General features: G+C 68.8%; 4 protein-coding genes across 4 annotated transcripts in view; 3 read left to right on the top strand and 1 right to left on the bottom strand.

The window, feature by feature from the left end:
- Positions 1–3111: 3111 nt before the first annotated feature.
- CHLNCDRAFT_50489 (hypothetical protein) lies at positions 3112–7489 on the top strand (the record flags this gene model as incomplete). The annotated part of the gene is made up of 15 exons (XM_005850983.1): positions 3112–3126; positions 3242–3428; positions 3688–3801; positions 4113–4168; positions 4390–4492; positions 4684–4814; positions 4993–5076; positions 5285–5358; positions 5526–5583; positions 5762–5853; positions 6000–6153; positions 6365–6493; positions 6731–6924; positions 7127–7178; positions 7265–7489. The coding sequence occupies 15 exons, from the start codon at positions 3112–3114 to the stop codon at positions 7487–7489; spliced, it is 1668 nt and encodes a 555-aa protein (XP_005851045.1).
- Positions 7490–7884: 395 nt separating this feature from the next.
- Positions 7885–9145, bottom strand: CHLNCDRAFT_13632 (hypothetical protein; the record flags this gene model as incomplete). The annotated part of the gene is made up of 5 exons (XM_005850702.1): positions 7885–8019; positions 8224–8364; positions 8646–8729; positions 8907–8966; positions 9101–9145. Coding segments are annotated over 5 exons (465 nt in total), but the record flags the coding sequence as incomplete, so codon positions are not given.
- Positions 9146–9756: 611 nt separating this feature from the next.
- CHLNCDRAFT_9694 (hypothetical protein) lies at positions 9757–11825 on the top strand (the record flags this gene model as incomplete). The annotated part of the gene is made up of 7 exons (XM_005850982.1): positions 9757–9855; positions 10069–10206; positions 10375–10488; positions 10735–10827; positions 11129–11245; positions 11381–11489; positions 11671–11825. Coding segments are annotated over 7 exons (825 nt in total), but the record flags the coding sequence as incomplete, so codon positions are not given.
- Positions 11826–12301: 476 nt separating this feature from the next.
- The window catches only part of CHLNCDRAFT_29960 (hypothetical protein), a 9941-nt gene continuing 6458 nt past the window's right edge, over positions 12302–15784 (top strand). The window contains exons 1-9 of the mRNA XM_005850981.1: positions 12302–12599; positions 12775–12897; positions 13345–13473; positions 13757–13875; positions 14060–14135; positions 14277–14359; positions 14625–14755; positions 15061–15142; positions 15404–15523. Of these exons, the coding sequence (XP_005851043.1) occupies positions 12512–12599; positions 12775–12897; positions 13345–13473; positions 13757–13875; positions 14060–14135; positions 14277–14359; positions 14625–14755; positions 15061–15142; positions 15404–15523 (951 nt within the window). The 5' untranslated portion in view covers positions 12302–12511. The remainder of the gene's footprint in view (positions 12600–12774; positions 12898–13344; positions 13474–13756; positions 13876–14059; positions 14136–14276; positions 14360–14624; positions 14756–15060; positions 15143–15403; positions 15524–15784) is intronic.

The following is a 15784-nucleotide window of genomic DNA, read 5'->3' as shown; positions in this document are numbered from 1 at the left end:
GAGTTGGTGTCGATGTGTTGTGGGGGGTTGGGGGGTAGGAGGGGCGGCGTGTGTGCATGCCGGTGGCGGGGTGGCAACCGGGGCAGGAAGGCGGGCATCCCCCACCCCACGCCGCCATCACCCCACCCCACACCGCCACTCCACACCGCCACCACCCCACCCCATACCGCCATCACCCCACCCCACACCGCTGCCGTCGCCCGGCGCACTTGAGGTGTACGTTGACCAGGGAGGCGCCAGCGGCGGCGGGCTCCACAGTGAAGATGTTGTTGGAGAGGGCGGTGGAGGGGGCCTCGATGAGGGTGTCGCGGATGGCCCTCCGCGGGGCCAGCAGCACGCCCACCTGGACAGAAAGAAAGCAGGGAAGCACAGCAGACGCGGCAATGATCATGAGGAGCGCAGGGCAAGTTTATGCCTGCCAGCTGTGGGAAGCTGGAAGGAGGCAGGCTGGGAGCATCGGCGCGGCAGCAGTGCAGCGGTACAGCGGTACTGCGGTACAGCGGGCCACCCACCCTGTTCTGCACCATGTTGTTGCAGTACAGCCACAGCCCGGACACATCTGCAGGCGGTACAGGGGCGCTAGGGCGGGGTGGGGGGCTGGCGGGTGGCCGACTGGCCCATGGGCTGCAGATGCGGGGGCCAGAGTGGGGAGCAGCCCCATGCGAGCAAGCAGCAGGCGGCAGCGGGCGCAGGCAGCCAGCCAGGCAGGCGGGCAGGGCGCACCCTCTATCTTGATGGCATACTCCCCAAAGAGCCACATGCGCGGCAGATCCATGCGCCTGCAGGGGCAGGACGAGTAGGGTTTAGGGTTAAAACAAACCCCAAACAAAGTCCGAGCTGCAAGCTGCTCTTGCTGAAACCAGACTGCAAGCCCACACAAGCAGCACGCAGGCAGCGCTGCTGTCCCCGCCGGCGATGCCAGGCTGGCGGGGCCCACCTGGTGGGGTCATACTCTCCACTGCCCACGATGATGCCTGCTGTGTTGCCGCCGTCTGGCTTGAAGATGGCGGTAGCACCCCCCCAAATGCGGATGTTGGGCCCGATGCGCCAGGGGCGGGCGAGCTTGTAGTCGCGGGTGGAAAGCACGACCAGGCACCGCACGCCGGGGCCGGAGCAGGCCAGGTTGACCTGGTCAAACCTGCAGGGGTGGTGTGGAAAGGAGGTGTGTGTGGTGAGGTGGGGTGCGTGGTTGGCGTGGTGGCGGCAGTGGAGCATGCTGGGTGCTGTGTGTGTGTGTGTGTGTGTGTGTGTGTGTCTGCAGGCTGGGCGCACCTGTCGCTGGCGGTGCCGCCGACGAACCACTCGGGCCGCACCAGGAACTCATCCACAGCCCCAGCCACAAACCTCACGCTGCCGACCCCCGAAAGCACCTGCGGGGCAGCCGGGGGCGCAGCTGGGATGGGCGCAGCTGCCCAGAAGGCCCGGCACAGCACCTGGCACGCCGTGGGCGCCGCCGAAACCACCGCAGAGCGCTGCTTGGCCGTTGCCCGCCCTCCCAGGCTGGCCGCTGCCTCCGCCCGCACCCGCTGGCCCATCCACCCCAGCCACCCACCCACCACACACGCTGCCCGAAACTGCCACGAGTCTGGAACCACCGCCTCCCACCGACACCACGCAGCTGCCGCACAGCTCGCTGTACCGCCGTACCGCCGCACCTGCCGGTCGGGGAGGAAGGGCTGCGCCGCCAGGCGCAGCTCCGCGCCGGGCCCCACCTCCACCTCCACAAGCCCGCTGAGCACGAGCGGCTTGCTGAGCTGGACGGTCCTTTCCACCAGCACCGTGCGCTGGCTCTGCCGCGGCGCCCCGGACACTTCCCCCTCCCACACATCCACGTATATAACGTCTGCAGAGGGTGGAGCAGGGCGGAGGGTACGGTGAGGAGAAGGCGGGGAGGGCGGGCGCTGGGGGTGGGCGGGTGGGGTGCCCTGCCAGAGGCACAGCGGGCGCAGCGGGCGGGCTGCAGCGGCGGCGTGGGAGCCCTGGGAGGGGCACCTGCAGGCCTGCAGCCCGCCGCCTGCACGGCTGCCGAGTCCAGGGCTCCCATGCTGCGCTGCGTCTGCCCCCCCTAGCCGTGTTGCATGGGGTGCGCTGCCAGCCATGCCACCCACCGCTGGCATCATCGGCGTCAGCCAGCTCCAGGTCTTGGGAGCTGTCTGAGAGCACGCCCCGCGGGCCCAGCACCTGCGGAAGGTTGAAGCGGCTGGCAGACTGGACGCCACAGGTGGGGCCCGAGGGCTGCGCCGCCGCCGCCACGCGCACGGCTGCCTGCAGAGGGGGCAAGGGGTGGGGCGGCGGCACGGCTGCTGGGCACGGAGCGGAGAAGAGTGGGGAGACACAGGGATGCGCGGCACGGCTGCTCACGTCTTGCAGCAGCTGACGGTGGCGAGGGAACGTCGAGGCGGTGGAGCTTAGTAAATCCGGCGTGGCTGCCTGCAGGCAGGCAGGTGGGGCAGGAGCAGGACACGCCCGTCGCACGGCGGTGACGGCAGCTGCAGGCGAGGTAGCACCCTGCCCCCGCTGGTCGGCGGCGGTGGTTCCACGCAGGTTTGCCCCACTCACTGCGGCCACCAGCAGCCCCAGCAGGAGAGCCCAGAGCGCTGGGACGCCCTTGGGCGACATGCCGTGCGCCCTGCAGGTGTACACCCAACCCACAAACGGGTAGATGGTGTCGTCAAGCAGTGACGAGGTGAGGGGGACGTGGTTCGCCGTGGACGAAGTGCGCTAGTCCACCTCACCCCCCTCCGGCCGCAACCGCGGCCCTTGTCACCGGAATCGAACATTCGCCGCACCCAGTGCCGTTTCACGTTTGCTCGCGTTCTCAAGGGGCAGGGGGCTGTCAGGACCACGCCGCACATGTTCACTGCCTTTGCTGCACTCTTGCTGCTGTGCGGGTGTGTGAACACGCACGCTTTCGGCGGGGGAGAGACGGTTGCGTTCACCTACAGATATCCCCAGGCGCTCCAATGCCCGCAGGTGGGTGGGCGGCGGCAGGGCGCCGCGCAGGGCGCTGTGGCCTCACCCGAACCTCCCTCCCCGCTTGCAATGCCCTGCTGCTCTGCCTCTGCCTGCATGTGCACACACGCACTTCGAGCGGCAGCAGCAGAGGCACGCATGGCTCCCCTTGCGGTGCTTGATGAACCCGTCCGGCGCGCCCTCCGCCCCGGCCCGCCCTCTTCCTCTCTTGCCCTCGCGCCCAAAAACCAACCCCACACCTCCCTTCCCCACCTCCACACCTCTGCAGCTGACCCTGGACGCCCTGGGCGCCAACCCCGGCACCGACATCACCGACGCGCTTGCCCAGCTGGACAGCCCCTACACGGGGCCGGGTGTGCTGTTCGTCTCCCGCGGCACCTACACCGTTAGCGCCTCGCTGCACCTGCGCAAGCCCGTGGCTTTCCAGGCGGGCGGCGTGCTGAGGGTGCTGAGAGGTGTGGCCGGGGTGATAGCGGTGTGTGTAGGGGGGTGGATGGATGGCGTGATGTTCCACAGACGTGTTGTTCCACAGACGTGTTGTTCCACAGACGGTGCAGCATCTGCAAGGGTTGTGGGAATGTGCGTGTGTTGGGCGACGTGGTGATGGGGACGGGGCTTGGAGAAGGAGGCGCCGGCCGCCCTTCTGGGAGCACCGCTGGCGCGCCGCAGACCGCGCGCCCTGACGCTGCGGCGCCGCCGCTGCCGCCCGCGCAGGCGCCACGCTTTCCTTTCAGGAGCCGCTCACGGCTGGAGACCACCCAATCTTTGAGGGGGAAGGTCGGGTGGCGATGTCGCGGCAGCAGCCCGCCCTGCTGGTCGACTGGTTTGGTGAGCGGCGGCGGCATCGCTGGGCCCGCCCTCCCTTCCTCCTGCACCCTTCCTGCAGCCCGTGCCGTCCAGCCGCTCTCTGCCTGTCCTCGCTGTTGCGCTGGCGCTGCTTGCTGGTGCCGCCTGCTCGTTGGTCGTGGGTGGCCGCCTGCCGCGCCACGTGCCGCCGGCCTGCTGCCGCTGGGTGGCGGATTGCCGCGGCTTTGCTTCTTGCCCGCACCTGGCCTGCAGCCGGAGTGTACTGATTCCAGCCCACAGACATGCCTGCCCTGCGCAGCGCTCACACGGCCCTCCCGCCCCTGATGCTGCAGGCGCCAGGGGCACCGGCCTCGGCGACGACGCTCGCGCCATAAACTGGGCGCTGCAGGTGGGCTAGCCCTGCCTGCCCTGCCCTCCCTGCCCCGCCTGCCCTGCCTGCCGGCCCTGCCCAGCCCGCCGCCATCGCCCGCTGCCCCGGGCCCCCAGCACCCGCTGCCCCAGGCTGCCCCCTGCGCTGGGGGCCCTGCCCGGGGGCTGCATCCTGCGCCTGTGCAGCGCGGCATCTGGCCCAGCGCATGTTTCGCGGCACCCGGGCATATATGCGTGTAGGTCGCCAACGACAGCAACCTGGAGGCTGTGTTTGGGGCCAAGCGGTACGCTGTCGGTACCACGCTGAAGAAGGGGCAGGGCATGCGCGTGTTCAGCCTGCCAGGTGGGTGTGGTCTGGGCGGAGTGGGGACCGTGGTACTGCTGTAGCGCTGTAGTGGTGATGGTACTGCTGCTGCTTGGCGGCGGCGGTGCTGCCTGGAGTGCTGGCTTTCGACGGCGCGCCCCGCGGCGCGCGCTCCGCACTCTGTGCCGGCTGTGTGGCCCAGGCGCCTGCCCCTGCCCTCGCCTGCGCAGGCGCGGAGCTGGTGGCGACCAAGAAGGGACTGGTGGGCATGGAGTATGAGGCGCAGGGTCACCTGCGCCCCGACCGCCTCCCCACCTTCACCGGCTTCCACACCGCCGTCAAGTTCAGCGACGTGGGGCAGGTGTGTGGTGTGGCAGTGTGTGCGTGTGTGTGTGGCGTGGCGTTGTGTATGTGTGCCTGCCTGGTGTCTCAGGATTGGGAGGCAGGAGTGTGTGTGTGTGTGTGTGGCTGGTGTTTAGGTTGGGGAGGCGGCCTTCGCCCTGCTGCGGACGCCACACACCACCCCCTGCCCCCCGCAGACCGATGCATACATCCCCCTCATCCAGCCCGTCGCCGGGAAGCCCTGCAAGGCGGGCATCTGGTTCAACGGGGACTCCACGCAGGTCTGCATGCTGTGGTGCATGCTGTGCATGCTGTGCATGCTGTGCATGCTGTGCATGCTGTGGGTGCTGTGGGTGCTGTAGTTGCTGCTGGTGGGTGGTGGCCCTGCCGGTGGAGGTGGAGGTGGTGGCGGTGGCGGCGGCAGGCGGTGGGAGGCTCCCAGTCGGCGGCATGCCCGCAGTCTGCCGACCCCCCTGTTGCCCAACGCAGGTGAAGTTTGGCACCATTCGCAACTGCGAGACGGGTGTGCTGGTGACCACCCCCGACGCCGGCAGATACGTCATGTGAGCGCCCCGCCCGCCCACACACCTGCCTGCCTGCGTGCCCGCCTGCGCGCCCGGTTGCGTGCCTGGCTGCTGCCTGCTCGCCTTCCTTCGGCTGCCTGCGTGGGACCCTGTGCGCCCACCCACCCCGCCCGCTTGTCGTGCATGGCGTGCTGCCCCGGCTGCAGGCAGGGGTTCTATATTGAGGGGGAGCGGTATGTGGACACTGTGGGGGTGGGCAAGCAGGTGGGTTGGGAAGGAAGGCGGGCGTTGCGCTGGCAGAGTGGCATGCCGTGCGCCGGCGGCAGCGCCATCAACCCTAATCGCTTTCGCAGGTACCCTCCCCAGGCACCTCGGCCGCCTGCCTGCCCGAGCATCCCGCCTCACCTGCCTGCCTGCCCTGGGTGGCCTGCGTGTGCTGCAGGTGGTGCTGATGCAGGCAGTCAACACGAAGAGGCCGCCCTACTGGGACCATTCGGGGGTGGCCATAGGCACAGGCGAGGCACGGGGGCCGGGGTGGCAGGGCGGGGGTGGAGGGCGGGGAGGCTGGCGGCAGTGCCGGCTGGCGGCAGTACCAGCTGGCGGCGCCTCTTGCGCGCCCACCACCAGCAGGCACACGTTTGCCTGCCCGCTCTCACCCCACCACTCCACACTGGGCATAGGTGTGCACCCAAGCACACGCTCGCATACCTGGACGCACGCGTGCACACATCGCCCCGCCCCCTGCCCGCAGTCACCCCCTCCCCCAAGGCCAAGGGCTTTGCCGTGGTGCGCAGCAACTACCCAGACAAGAAGCTGGCTTTCCAGCACTACAAGGTGGGGCAGCTGCCGGGAAGCCGTCGGCGGGCAGCCCAGGCCCAGCGTCCCGCCTGCCGGCGGGTTGGGTTCCGGCAGCCCTTGCTTCCACCCAGGCCCACACAAGAAGCTCATCCCCACTTCCTTCATCCCTCCTTCAGTATCTCCTCCCTCCCTCCTTATCTCCCTTCCTGCCACTCTCCCTCTTTTCTTTGGTTCCTGCCGCCCGCAGGTGGGCCGGCTGGACGAGCTCCCCGCAAGCGGCCGCATCGTTGACGCCGGCATGTGGGACAGCGAGCTGCGGGTGGGACTCCCCCTCGGCTTCAAGGGCTTCAAGGAGGGGCAGCTGGCATATCGGGAGGTGTGACCTGTGTGTGCCTGTGTGTGCCTGTGTGTGTGTGTGTGTAGCCCCGCGGGAGGGAGTGGGTTTGGGGCCGGGAAGAGGGCTACCGAGCCGCAGCTGGTGCGCGGCAGGGGGCGCCGTGTGCGGGGCGGGTGGCTGCGAGCTGTGGAGTGCGCCGGCGGTGTGGCGCCCGCCGCCAGGCCTGACCGCGTCGCGCCTGCCTGCCTGTCCCCCTGCACCCGCCCGCTGCCGCAGTTCGACTGGAATACAATCATTTTCGAGGGCCCTGGTGCCAAGACCGCAAAAGTGCACGTCCTAGCGGCAGCCACCAACTCTCGGGCGGCCTTCCTTCAGCAGAACCGGCTGGTGGTCACCCCCTGGCAGAACCGGGTCAAGCTGCAGGTGCCCGCCAGGAGCTGGAAGGCGGGGGAGACGCGGCAGTACTACCTGTGAGCGCGACCGCCGTACTGCTGTGCCGCCGTGCCGCCGCTGGCGCTGCGGAGTCGCACACCGCTCCCCTGCCTGCCTGGCCGATGTCGTGAGCTGCCACCTCGCTGCCGTGTGGTGCCAGGCACTGTCGGCTGGCCTCCTGGTCTCACTATTCATGTACTGCCCCTCACGACTTTGCACCACCACCACATTGTACTGCAGGTACCATCAGCTGGCTGTGGGTGGCGACCAGCTCTTCTTCAACATACCAGGGGTGAGGGGCTGGGGCAGGGGCAGCTGCCCGGCAGCCGCGAGGCACCACTGCCCCTCCACACCTCTCTCCTCATTGCATTGCCTCAGCACTCCACTCCACTCAATCATCGCCTTCCGTGGTACCGCACACGTGCAGGTCGGCTCAAAGTGCATCGGCGGGAAGCTGGCGGTGACGGCGTCACCGACAACAGCCTGTCCAACGACAAGATCACCATGGGGCGCCCGTACGAGGTTGTGCTGGATGTGGTGGCCTGCAAGGCCTTCTCGGGGGCCGTCGGCTTCGATCTGGCCGTGGGGGCCGTCAGTGCATGACGGCGCCACATGTGTGTGCGGCTCCGTGGGGGCACACACCAACAGTGCCATTTCTTAGAGGCCCTGCCAGCTGATTCTCGTTGTACTTTGCCAGCCGCTGTGCTGTCGTTTTGCTTTCCGTTGCCGCGCTGGCGCTGCCATGCTGTTTTTGCTGCCGCCGAACTGACCCGTCACCCCATCACTTCCCAACTGTCGCTTCCTCGCACATCCAAGAAAACCGGCACATTGCTGGAGAAATTTGCAAACTTGAAAGTTGTAAGTTCTCCTCAACCTCCGCGTATGTGTTGCACCACTTCTCAGCAGGCAGCGCTGCATCGAACTAGGCGGGGGAAAAAAACGGCTGCACGGCCCAGCTAGGCAGGCGGGCCATTGGGGTCTGAGCTGCCGCCGCCGCCTCCGCCGCCGGGTTGCAGCGCCTTGCGCAGTACCACCGCATCGGGTGGGTCCAGGCGCTTGTAGTACCCCGGTATTGTCTCCCCCACCTCGAATCCGTACCGCCCATAGAACCGCATCGCCTCCTCGTTGCTCGTCTGCAGCGGCAGCAAGGCAGCAAGGCAGGGGAACAGGGCGGGAGCGGCGGTGTGCTCCAGTGGAATTAGGAGAGCAGCAGGCATCGGCCGCCTCCCACCACGGCAACGGTCCCACAACACCACCTCGCAGCCGGCACTGCAGAAAGCCTAAATGCCTGCCCCTGCCCAGCCCGGCGCAGCCCCGCCCCAGGCGGGAGGTCCCACCTGCACATGCAGCAGCGCCTCTGCCACCTCGGGCAGCTGGGCTGCGCAGTGCTGCAGGCAGCGCTCCAGCAGCGCGCTGCCGGCGCCCATGCCACGGTACGGCGCCAGCACGCCCAGCGTGAGGATGTACAGCTTGGGACCCTGTGGTACAGGAGCAGCGGTACAGGAGGGTGCGCTGGTGTACTGTGGGGACCCCACAGTGTTTCCCACAGCGTTCTCCTGCCTGCGCCCCTCCTCCTGCTCTCCCGCCGCCTCGTGCCATGCCTGCTCTGCCCAGCTGCCGGCCATTGCCAGGTGCCAGCGTGCCCAGTTGCACGGCATGCACCCATGCAAGCGGCCAGGTGTCCCTCCCTACAACCATTGCGCAAGGGCATACCCGACAGATGCAGAGTGCCCTGCCAGCATGCCCGGCCGCCGCCCACCTGCGCCGACTTCTCCAGGCGGCAGGTGATGGCGCCCACCAGCACATCGTTGTGGTAAGCCAGGTGCGTCACATCGGTGTAGGCCTGCAGGGGGGAAGCCAGCGGGGGGTGGTACCGCTCATGCGGCGGTCGAGGAAACGCAGCAGGCACAGCAGGCGCCAGGCACTGTGTGTTCGGCAGGGGCACAGGCACGCCCGCGGAACGGCAGCGTTCCTGCTGCGGGCTGCCGCTGGCATCCAGCCAAGCCCCTCCCCGCCGCACCAGGATGTCCTTGTACATGCGCTCGGGGTAGCTGATTGGAAAGACGGCGCGGTTGAGCAGCTGCAGCAGGGGGCCGGCGGCGGCGCAGCGGGGGATCACGGGGCTGCCTGCGGCATGCCTGCTGCTGCTAGTCCCATGCACGGCACTTTGGTGAGATGCCTTGCAGGTCTGACAGTCACTTCATGCTGCCCGACCTTGAGCTGCTCAATATTCTTGTCTGTGACGGTGCCAAAGGAGATGGGCAGGCGGCGCGGTGGAGAGTCGGCCATGGCGGCGGTGGCGGCGGGAGGGCGGTGGGGGCTGCGCGTGGGCGCTGTCGGTCTGCCGTCGATTCGGCGGGGCGGGCTGGATGGATCTACAAGCGGCGTGGCAGCTTCTAGGTGCGGGATAGAGTGGGGGTGGCAGTGATGAAAAGCGAGGGAAGCGATGGGGCACGCGGGCTGCAGTTTCCAATGGGCTGCAACTGCTGCGGATCACTTGGGCTGCCCAGAGCGCCTGATCGCCGAGAAATGGGGAAAAGAAAGGGCGCGAGGCGCTGCTCATTTTCCCCGGCTGTCTGCCACTGCATTCTTTGTCGCACAGTGCAGCGCAATCATACCCGCAACCCAGACAGTTTCTTGGCAATATGGCGGAGGAGGCGGGCAGGGGCATGCAAAACCTGAACATCCAGGAGCCGCCGCAGGCCCAGGAGCCCAAGCCGACGGTGATCCTGGTCATAGGTGCGCCCGCTGCGCCCGCGGCTGTCTGCTTGGGTGCCGCATGGCATGGCGGGCCGCGCCGGTGGCGGCACACTTGCCGAGCCCGCCTCTCCGCCTGCCCTCGCCCACCAGTCTGGCCTCCGCCTCATGCAGGCATGGCTGGCTCTGGCAAGACCACCTTCATGCAGTGCCTGAATGCGCACCTGCACGAACGGCAGCAGCCGGGCTACATCACCAATCTGGACCCGGCGGTGAGCTGGCAGCGGGACAGCTGGCAGCACAGCCGTGAATGTGTGGAATGGAAGCTGGGGAACGGGCTGCTTCCGCCACAGCCGTCTTGCATGCCTGTGCGCCGGTGCCACGCCCAGACGGCATGCAAGGAGGGTTTTTAGGGCTAAACTGCCGCCGCTGACGTGGCGCCCACGTGACGGGTCGTCTGCTTTGTTGCTTTTCGGCCTCCCCAGGTCACCCACCTGCCCTATGGCGCCCACGTGGACATCCGGGACACGGTGAACTACAAGAATGTGATGAAGCAGTACGGCCTGGGTCCCAACGGCGCCATCCTCACCTCCCTCAACCTCTTTGCCACCCGCTTTGACCAGGTGGGGGCGCTGGGGAGGGTGGCGGCCTCGGCGGGCCACTCCGGGAGCTGCCCGGGCCTGGGGGATGGCCGCGGCTGGCTGGCAGCTGCATGCATGCATGCACGCAGTGCCGTCCGAGCAAGCTGCTGAGCCCTGCTGCGCCGCGCGCCCCGCCCGCCTGGCGGGCAGGTGGTGACCCTCTGCGAGAAGCCGCGGCAGCCGGCGCTACGGTACATTGTGGCGGACACCCCCGGGCAGATCGAGATCTTCACTTGGTCGGCTTCAGGCGCCATCATTACAGAGGTGCGGGCGGCCCTGCGCCATTGCCGCTGCCGGCTGGCTGCTGCTGGCTGGCTTGGTGGCTGGCTGGCGTGGCCGGTGCCTGAGCGCATGTCAGCTGCGGCAGGCATGCCGGCGTGTCTTGCGTTTGCTGCCCCGCGCGCCGCTCGGTGGCCCCGGCCGGCGTCTATAGCGCTGTGGGCTGGCACCCGCGCACCGACGTGCCTGCTGTGCCTGCTGTGCCTGCTGCGCCCCTGGCCGCGCCTGCAGGCCTTTGCCTCCACCTTCCCCACCATGATTGCATACGTGATCGACACCCCCCGCTGCCTGGGGCCCCAGACCTTCATGACCAACATGCTGCAGGTGGGGCGCCGGCTGGGGAGGGGCTCCGGCTGCGGCGCTGAGCGCAGGGGTCTGGCGGCGGGCTGCGCCTGGGCAGCTGGTGGGTATCCGCAAGGTGGCGGCGGTGGCGGTGCAGCATTCCGTGCAGAGCGCGCCTGTGCGTGCGCCACCGCCCTGGTCGCGCCCGACCAAGCCCCCGCAGGCCCGAGGCACCCCGGGCAGTCCACGCTCCGCCCGCCCACGTCCCCTCCTGCCCACGCCTCCCGCAGGCCTGCAGCGCATGGCCCGCCGACGCCCCCTCCTGTTCCACCCCTCCCCGCAGGCCTGCAGCATCTTGTACAAGAGCCGCCTGCCGGTGCTGCTGGTATTTAACAAGGTGGATGTGGCCCGCCACGAGGCCTGCCTGGAGTGGATGGCGGACTTTGAGGCCTTCCACCAGGTGCGGTCGGCGCATAGGGCTCCGCGACTGTGTGTGTGTGTGTGTGTGTGTGTCGGGGGGGGGGGGAGTGGCCACGAGATGTGGCTTGTCACCCGCTTCCCTTCCCTTCCCAAATCCTCTGGCTGCCCCGCGCAGGCGCTGGACAGCGAGCAGAGCTACGCGGCCACGCTGAGCCGCAGCATGAGCCTGGTGCTGGAGCAGTTTTACCAGAACATGCGGGCGGTGGGGGTGTCTGCGGTGACAGGTGGGACGCGGGGAGCTTGTGGCATCGGCTGGGCAGGACAGGCCTATGGCGCAGGCATTGTGCGTGCTACTCGGCTGGGGCGGCAGGCCTCTCGGCTGGCGTTGATTTCCTGCATTGCTGGCGTGGCGCCGCTGCTGCCGCCAAGCCCTCGCCGCTCCCCAGCTGGCTGGTGTGTGTGTAGGCGAGGGCATGGACGACTTTATTGCGGCGGTGGGGCAGTGTGCTGCAGAGTACGATGAGCAGTACAAGCCCGACCTGCTGCGCCGCCAGGGCGAGCGACAGCAGCTGGAGCGGCAGCGGCAGGCAGCTGAGATGGAGCGGCTGAGGGCCGACCTGCAGCAGGGCGGCAGCGGCGGCGGCGGCGGCGGAGCGGCGGCGGCGGCGGCTGGAGCGGCGGCGGCTGGAGCGGCGGCAGCGGGGCGCGGCGCGGGTGAGGGGCGCAAGGGCGGCAAGCTGCAGCGGCTGGTGGAGGAGGAGGAGGAGGGGGAAGAGCAGCTGGCAGGCCTGGACTGAGGGCGGTGGGTGCCCCGATGCTGGGCTTGTGTGCTTGTGGCTGTCGCCGGTAGTAGTCGCGGCGGCGGCGGCGTGCCTGCCGCCGCTGCCAGCCTGCTCTGCACCCCTGCTGGCCCTCGCCCGATTTTGCTGGGCGCAATTGTGATCATTCGAGCTGCAGCCAATCCCCAGCGTGCATTCGCCCTGCGCTGCCGATAGCAAACTCCAGGTGGGCGAGGCTGATGCAGTCTGAGCGAAGCACAGCACGCTGGGCACAAACGGGCCCATCCCTGGCACCCCGGCCCGGCTGATTGAGTTCTGTGGTGCTACCGGCCACCCCCCCCTCCGCCAAGGCTCCACCTCTCCCTCCCCGCAGCCTCGCGCTTGCGGCTTTCCGAGCACCCTTTGCGGGACTGAGACGGTTCTCGCAGGCCCAATCCCGACTTTTGGCGGTTCAACGGGCCCCAGAACCCTGCCTTGACTCCCAAGCCTCCCCCCCGATCGGCGTCTGGGCGACAAGCGGCAGCAGTATGCAGACAGCGGCCCTGATGCAGCAGGCCCAGAGTCTCAGCAGCAGAGCGGCGCTGCGATCGACGGCCCCCCAGCACCACAAGCTGGGTAGGTTCCCTGCCATCTGCTTCAGCCACGGCTGGGGGCGCCCTGGAACTGCGTGCGCCCCGGCCGGCCGCTCCAGGCTCATGTGCGCCGCAAATGTGTCAGCTGGGCGGCGCCAAAGCGGCCTGCTGTTGAAGCTTGCCGGGCGCTGCGCCGCCCCGCCGCCGCCTGCTTGCAGCAGCTCGCCCTGCGACTCGTGGGCCGCTGCCGGTGCGCGCTGAGATTGGGGAGACACCCCTGGATGTGCTACGCAAGGAGAACGAGCTGCTGAAGCAGACCATCTCGTCGGCAGAGGTCGCAGGCAAGCCCGGGTGGAGCGCTGCTGCTGCAACCGCCGCTGGGCGTGCAACTCACTGCTGGCAACTCTATGGGAGTGCTACAGAGCCTGGGACAGCCAGCGGGCAGCAGCTGTGTGGCTCGCCGGGGTGGCGCTGCGGCACAAGCTGCGTGGCATGCCTCATGTGGCCCAGTGGGCTGCCCTGCAGCGCGCTCGAGGGTGCAGCGTCGGCATGCTGCTGCTGCTGCCGCCGTTTTGCTGCTGCTGCCCTCTGGTCTGCTGCTGCTGCCGCTGCGGTTTGCCATGGCGTCCTCGAGCTGCCAGCTGCCGGCCCACCAGCAGCCCCGCAAGCCCAGCCAAGCCCCCGCAGCCGCGCCCACACCACCCCCCGCTGCCTCCCCGCTGCCGCGCCCACCTCACCCGCCGCTGTCGCTGCTCGCGCCCCGCCCCTGCCCCCCCGCGAGTGTGCAGTGAGTAATTTGGAGACGCAGCTGACCTCTGCAGGGGTGGAGGTGCCGCCGATGCCCATGGACCGCTTTGCTGGCGGCGGCGCCTTGGCTGGTATCACACCTGAGGACTTTTGGTCACCAGCCGTCACAGGTGCGCAGCAAGCCTGGCGGGCGAGCCTCCGTGCCCACTCCCCCTGTTGCTGCTGCTGCTCCTGCTGCCGCTCCTGATGGGCGGCTGAGCCAGGGGCAGGCCAGCCAAGGGGTCACGGCCTGCTGGCGGCCTCTCGGCCCGCAACACCCCGCCTCTGCAGCTCCCGGCGCGGCGCGACAGCGCACTGTGCAGCCGGGGCGCCAAACGCCCGCCTCCCGCCCCGGCCCGACCCTGCCCGGCTCACCGTGCATCGTACTGCATGTACCACATGTACTGCCTGCAGTACCCGAGGGCCAGGCCTGGGTGGAGCAGTACGGCCTGCCTTCCCCCATCCCCGACCACGATGGCACCGAGTGCCTCAAGTGGGACCCCTCCCTGTGGAGCCATGCAGACCACTTCAAGGTGGGAGGCAATGCAGTGCGGTACAACTACGGTACAGCTGCTGTACAGTCATGGGCGGATACACCACATTATGGTGCAACCCGGCAGAACGCTGTGCAGCGGCGCCGACAGCTGGGCGAGCCGGCCGTGGAGGGCAGGACCTGCACGCTGACACGGTGCTGCCTGTACCGCTGTACACCTGCAGTACCGCTGGCACGTGTTCAAGTCCATCCGCTCCGCCATTGAGCAGAACGAGGGAGGCATGGAGCAGTTCACCCAGGGTGTGTGCCGGGGCCTGTTGGGAGCACCGCTGGCAGCTGGCATGCTCAGCACATTGTGCATTGCCCGCGCACCGTGCCACAAACCTGGCCCGCCCTGCTCTCAACTATCCGCATCCCCGCCCACCCACCCTCCCTCCCCAGGCTACAAGTTCTACGGGCTGAACCGCGGCGAGCATGAGGGCAAGAAGGGCATCTGGTACCGCGAGTGGGCCCCCGGCGCCAAGGTGCGGCGCGCAAAGCGCAGCCGGGCAGGACAGGCGCCACCCATGCGCCCCGGCTGCCTTGCTGGCTTGCTGCTGGCTGGTGCCGGTGGCTGTGCACCCCCGCCGGCGCCGCCGCGCCTCCTCTTGTGGTATTGTGTGGCCGCTCCGGCTGCCGAGGGGGTCGTCTCCGCTGCCGCCGCCGCTGCTGGCTTGGCGCCGCCCACCTCGTGCCCCTCCAGCCCGCTGCGGCTCACGTGCGCGTTGCTGGTTTTGGCGCCGCCCGCAGGCTGTGGCGCTGATTGGAGAGTTTAACAACTGGGAGCCCAAGACGGAGCACTGGGCGCTGAAGAACGACTTTGGCGTGTGGAACCTGTTTCTGCCTGACGCCCCCGACGGCACCCCCGCCATCAAGCACCGGTGCGTTGGGGTCGCTGTGTGCAAGGCGGCGGCGCATGTGCATGTGTGTGTGTGTGGTGGGGTGTGGCAGGAGCTGACGGGCGGCCCCGCCAGCAAGTGTAAGCGAGTGGGGTGCGGCGCCGGTTTGGGGAGGGGCGAGGGTCCACCGCGCGGCCAGGCCTGCCCAGCTGGATGTGACTGTGTGTGGCTGCAGCCCCAAGCGTGCTGGCTCCTGCCCCGGCACCACCACCAGCCCCTTCCCCCTCCCCCTCTCTCCCCTGCCCCAACACCGCCTGCGCGCCCCACCCACCTGCCCCTTCCCACAGCACCAAGATCAAGACGCGGCTGGAGACTGGGTATGGCGAGTGGGTGGAGCGCATCCCCGCCTGGATCAAGTGGGCCACGCAGGTGGGTGCAGGAGAAGGGGGCGGGGCTGGGCAGGGCAGGGCTGGGAAAGAGAGCAGCACGGCAGCGGCAGAGCGCAGGGCAGCCGCCGCTGCCGCCGGCTGAGGCGCGAGGCTAGGTACTGGGCTGGCAGGCCACCGCCTTGCCGTCTGGCAGGGCCAGCCCGGCGCCGTGCGCTGCACCACACGCCTGATCTCGACGGAAAACGCCGTCGCGTGACGCCCGTACCGCCTGCGCGTGTCGCCCGTACCGCCCGTCCCGCAGGAATGGAACGAGATCCAGTTCAACGGTGTGTACTACGAGCCGCCTGGTGGGCCCGGCCTGCCCGGAGTTATTGAGGAGGACAAGAAGTACACCTTCAAGTACCCCCGTCCCCCCAGGTGCGTCGCGTTGGTGGAGTGGTGGTGGTGTGGCAAGGTGTGTGTTGGTAGTGGGTTGGGGGCGTGGAGGGGAGCGTGGCAGGCTGGCCGGCGCGGCGCGGTACGCCGGCTGCCCGCTCCGCTTCTCAGCTTCCATCCGCCCCCCCGCTGGCCTCCCTTCCCTCTCCTCGTCCCGGCCCCTCCTCCCTCACTTTGTTCTTTGACCTCGCCCCCTCCCCCCCACACACCCGCCCCTCGCAGGCCGCGCAACCTGCAGCAATACTAA

The sequence above is a fragment of the Chlorella variabilis genome (assembly GCF_000147415.1).
Source record: "Chlorella variabilis unplaced genomic scaffold CHLNCscaffold_3, whole genome shotgun sequence".
In the NCBI taxonomy this organism is placed as follows: domain Eukaryota; kingdom Viridiplantae; phylum Chlorophyta; class Trebouxiophyceae; order Chlorellales; family Chlorellaceae; genus Chlorella; species Chlorella variabilis.
The sequence above is the reverse complement of the archived record's forward strand: the minus strand, read 5'-3'. Positions and strand labels throughout refer to the sequence as shown.